General features: G+C 45.8%; 1 protein-coding gene across 3 annotated transcripts in view; it reads left to right on the top strand.

Annotated features, from left to right (window-relative positions):
* usp11 (ubiquitin specific peptidase 11) overlaps positions 1 to 5000 on the top strand; it is a 19000-nt gene that overhangs the window by 7796 nt on the left and 6204 nt on the right. For 2 of the 3 annotated variants that reach the window (XM_062427458.1, XM_062427460.1), the window contains exons 7-13: positions 695 to 794; positions 1697 to 1870; positions 2623 to 2781; positions 2941 to 3165; positions 3250 to 3333; positions 4433 to 4527; positions 4623 to 5000. The exon at positions 4623 to 5000 is cut by the window's right edge and continues 51 nt beyond it. In XM_062427458.1, the coding sequence (XP_062283442.1) occupies positions 695 to 794; positions 1697 to 1870; positions 2623 to 2781; positions 2941 to 3165; positions 3250 to 3333; positions 4433 to 4527; positions 4623 to 5000 (1215 nt within the window). The remainder of the gene's footprint in view (positions 1 to 694; positions 795 to 1696; positions 1871 to 2622; positions 2782 to 2940; positions 3166 to 3249; positions 3334 to 4432; positions 4528 to 4622) is intronic. The other variant, XM_062427459.1, reaches the window with a different exon arrangement.

Raw genomic sequence — 5000 nt, 5'->3', positions numbered from 1 at the left:
TACTTTACTGTAGTTCAGTTTGAGGTACTTGTACTTTACTGTAGTACAGTTAGAGGTACTTGTACTTTACTGTAGTACAGTTAGAGGTACTTGTACTTTACTGTAGTACAGTTTGAGGTACTTGTACTCTACTGCAGTACAGTTTGAGGTACTTGTACTTTACTGTAGTACAGTTTGAGGTACTTGTACACACACAGAGAGAAAAAGTCCAAAAACTGAAAACACATTTGTGTATCAGAACTTAGTTTGTTCTTCTTTCCCATTAATCATCTCACCACCCCTCACATTTATCTGCTGACCCTTTGGAGGGGCCCCACCCCTAGGTTGGGAACCACTGGACTAAACTAGCTAACTGTATATAAAGTAGTGTAAACTAGCTCCACCTCCAGCAGCTACAACAGTAACATGCTGCTCTAACACTGATGCTTCACTATTAATAATCTAATGATGTCATAAATAGTATAAAATATTAAAAGTTAATGTTGTCATCTAAGTAGAATGTTTTATTTGATCACTTAAATATTTATTACAGATTTTGATTGATTCAAACACAAAATATTGAGTTTCTACAAAAGATAAAATTGGAGACATTTGGAAGTATTTTGTTATTAAAATATTGAAACAGAATAAAACAGGAAGAGATGCTGACCTCTGACCTCTGACCTCTGACCTCTGACCTCTGCTCTGGTTTTAGGAGGAACTCTGTGGAGGATCAGGACTCTTACCGAGGTCAACCTGGAGTCTGTGGACTCACTAACCTGGGAAACACCTGCTTCATGAACTCTGCCCTGCAGGTACACACACACACACACACACAGTAACACACACACACACACAGTAACACACACACACACACACACACACACTCACACACACACACACACACACACAGTAACACACACACATGTACACATACATACACACACACACTGTAACATACACACTGTAACATACACACACACACACACAGTAACACACACACATATACACATACATACACACATACACATACATACACACACACACACACACAGTAACACTACATAGTGACTTTATATTCGGAGCTCATCAGTGCCGTTAATTACGTCAGTGCAATGCATGATGGTTCTTCTTCTGTGGTGTAGTGCCTCAGCAACACTCTTCTTCTTCTGTGGTGAAGTGCCTCAGCAACACTCTTCTTCTTCTGTGGTGTAGTGCCTCAGCAACACTCTTCTTCTTCTGTGGTGTAGTGCCTCAGTAACACTCTTCTTCTTCTGTGGTGTAGTGCCTCAGTAACACTCTTCTTCTTCTGTGGTGTAGTGCCTCGGCAACACTCTTCTTCTTCTGTGGTGTAGTGCCTCGGCAACACTCTTCTTCTTCTGTGGTGTAGTGCCTCGGCAACACTCTTCTTCTTCTGTGGTGTAGTGCCTCAGCAACACTCTTCTTCTTCTGTGGTGTAGTGCCTCAGCAACACTCTTCTTCTTCTGTGGTGAAGTGCCTCAGCAACACTCTTCTTCTTCTGTGGTGTAGTGCCTCAGCAACACTCTTCTTCTTCTGTGGTGTAGTGCCTCAGTAACACTCTTCTTCTTCTGTGGTGAAGTGCCTCAGTAACACTCTTCTTCTTCTTCTGTGGTGTAGTGCCTCAGCAACACTCTTCTTCTTCTGTGGTGTAGTGCCTCAGTAACACTCTTCTTCTTCTTCTTCTTCTGTGGTGTAGTGCCTGAGCAACACCCCCCCACTGACGGAGTACTTCCTGCTGAGCTCGTACCTGGAGGAGTTGAACTTTAGTAACCCTCTGGGGATGAAGGGTGAGATCGCCGAGGCTTACGCTGATGTCATCAAGCAGATGTGGTCCGGACGCCATTACTCCGTGGTGCCGCGCGTCTTCAAGGTAAAACACTGTGTTATATATAGATTATATATATACACACATATATATAATCTATATAATAATGATACATATTGCACAGTAGGAACATTTATAAGATAATCTGATGCAGAATATAAACATGGAGGCTCTTTGTTTACAGTGATTTAGATGTTTACTATAATTATTAACACTAAACTTCACTTATTAATGATTAACTATAATTTATGATATATGACTCTAAATAATAAATAAATAAATGTCTCTGTGTGTGTGTGTGTGTGTGTGTCTGTGTCTGTGTGTCTCTCTCTCTCTCTGTGTGTGTGTCTCTCTGTGTGTGCGTGTGTGTGTGTGTGTGTGTGTGTGTGTCTCTCTGTGTGTGTGTCTCTCTCTGTGTGTGTGTTTGGTGTGTGTGTATGTGTGTCTCTCTGTGTGTGTGTGTGTGTGTGTGTGTGTGTGTGTGTGTGTCTCTCTTTCTCTCTGTGTGTGTGTGTGTCTCTCTGTGTGTGTGTGTGTGTGTGTGTGTGTGTGTGTCTGTGTCTCTCTCTCTCTGTGTGTGTGTGTGTGTGTGTGTGTGTGTGTGTGTGTGTGTCTCTCTCTCTCTGTGTGTGTGTGTGTGTGTCTCTCTGTGTGTGTGTGTGTGTGTGTGTGTGTGTGTGTGTGTGTGTGTGTGTGTGTGTGTGTGTGTCTCTCTCTGTGTGTATGTGTGTGTGTCTCTCTGTGTGTGTGTGTGTGTGTGTGTGTGTGTGTGTGTGTGTGTGTGTGTGTGTGTGCAGACCAAGGTGGGGCACTTTGCGTCTCAGTTTTTAGGGTACCAGCAGCACGACAGTCAGGAGCTTCTTTCCTTCCTGCTGGACGGACTCCATGAAGACCTGAACCGGGTCAAGAACAAAGAATACATCGAGCTGAGAGACGCAGAGGGCCGACCGGACCAGGTACTGAGACTCTACTGAGACTCTACTGTAGTTTATTATTAACTGAGACTCTACTGTAGTTTATTATTAACTGAGACTCTACTGTAGTTTATTATTAACTGAGACTCTACTGTAGTTTATTATTAACTGAGACTCTACTGTCTCTACTCGCTCCGACAGGAAGTGGCGGAGGAGGCGTGGCGTAACCATCGGCGACGGAACGACTCGGTGATCGTCGACACGTTTCACGGCCTTTTCAAGTCCACACTCGTCTGTCCCGAGTGCCACAAAGTGTCAGTGACCTTTGACCCCTTCTGCTACCTGAGCGTCCCACTTCCTGTCAGCAAGGAGCGCGTCATGGAGGTCTTCTTCGTGTCTCTGGACCCGTACGCCAAACCTGTGCAGGTAACACACCTGACCTCACACATGCTGCAGATTCACTGTTACCGGTTAGAAGACGTTAATATGAACATTTCTTCTCTCCTGCAGCATCGTGTCGTCGTTCCTAAAGCGGGAAAAGTGTCCGACCTCTGCTCCGCTCTGTCAGAGATGACCTCCATACCTGCCACACAGGTCAGTGTGTGTGTGTGTGTGTGTGTGTGTGTGTGTGTGTGTGTGTGTGTGTGTGTGTGTGTGTGTGTGTGTGTGTGTGTGTTATTATACTTAAAGACCGTGTAAAGTGAATTCAGACTAAAACACTAAACACATTAAATAGGTCATATATGTATTTATAAAAAAGGTGTAAAAAGCATTTCAACCATTTAGATTTGAATTGTGGAGCTAGGCTTAGCATAAACCCGCCCTGCTGCTGTAGAGGTATAAATACATTCAGCGCACACTACTACTACTACAGTCTACAGTTAGCCAGTTAGCTGAGTTAGCCACCGAGTTAGCCGCCGAGCTAGCAGCTGTGTTAGCCGCCGAGCTAGCAGCCGAGTTAGCCACCGATGTAGTAGCTGAATTAGCAGCAGAAAGCTCTCAGACCTAGCGTCCATGTTTCTGGTAGAGGTGGTGACTTTGATTGACAGGTGACACTTGGTAGGGGGCGGGGCTTCAGTGAACTCGGCGGGAACGCCCACAGAGGTGGTGACTTTGATTGACAGGTGACACTTGGTAGGGGGCGGGGCTTCAGTGAACTCGGCGGGAACGCCCACAGAGGTGGTGACTTTGATTGACAGGTGACACTCGCTAGGGGGCGGGGCTTCAGCGGACTCGGCGGTTACGCCCACAGCGTTTGGGACAGAGAAATAGGCAGACTTTTACACAACTTTGAAGCCTAATTTCATATATTTGCCAATGTTTTTAATCATTCATTTTTTGGCAGGGTGGTTAACAACACACTTTTCAGTGGTATTTCAAACTCAGAACACATATTTATTCTTACTTTACACGGACTTTAAATAAAAATAAAACTAGCAGTGTAAAAATGATTTAGTTGCAGAACAGAAATAAAAATGAACAAAGTCAAACTAACTAAAAACTAAAGTGAACAGCAGATAAACTCAGTCTGGTTGCTTCCAGTAGTTCAAAGCTTCACAGCATTAAAAGGATGAAATACAGCCTGCATCAGTTTACACACTGAGATAAAAACCACAGGCTGCACATGTTTATCTCTACAGGAAGCACTTAATATAATATGTTAACTGTGTGTGTGTGTGTGTGTGTGTTGCAGATGGTGGTAGCAGACGTGTTCAACCATCGGTTCTATAAGATCTACAATGCTGACGAGTCTCTGAGCTGCATCCTGGACCGAGACGACATCTTTGTGTACGTACACGTTCAACTTTGTCTCAGAGTAGCTTCAGTCTGTGAGGAGTTTGGTTGACATGTTGACATGTTGAACGCCTCCCTGCTGTGTTCAGGTATGAGCTGAGCGTGCATGAGGAGGAGCAGCAGGAGGAGCAGCAGCAGCAGGAGGAGGAGCAGCAGGAGGAGGAGCAGCAGCAGCAGCAGCAGGAGGAGCAGGAGGAGGAGCAGCAGCAGGAGGAGCTGCAGGAGAGGAAGGAGCAGCAGCAGCAGGAAGAGCAGCAGGAGCAGCAGCAGGAGGAGCAGCAGGAGGAGCAGCAGGAGGAGCAACAGGACGAGGAGCAGCAGCAGGAGGAGGAACAGGAGGAGCAGCAGGGGCAGGTGCTGCTGGCGCTCTACCTCAGAGAGCGCTCCCACTACAGAGACTACGGCTCCGGCAGCAGCTCGTACGGAACGTCGCTGTTCGGACATCCGCTGCTGCTCAACGTACAGAG

Source organism: Scomber scombrus, chromosome 10, assembly GCF_963691925.1.
Source record: "Scomber scombrus chromosome 10, fScoSco1.1, whole genome shotgun sequence".
In the NCBI taxonomy this organism is placed as follows: Eukaryota; Metazoa; Chordata; class Actinopteri; order Scombriformes; family Scombridae; genus Scomber; species Scomber scombrus.
The sequence above is the reverse complement of the archived record's forward strand: the minus strand, read 5'-3'. Positions and strand labels throughout refer to the sequence as shown.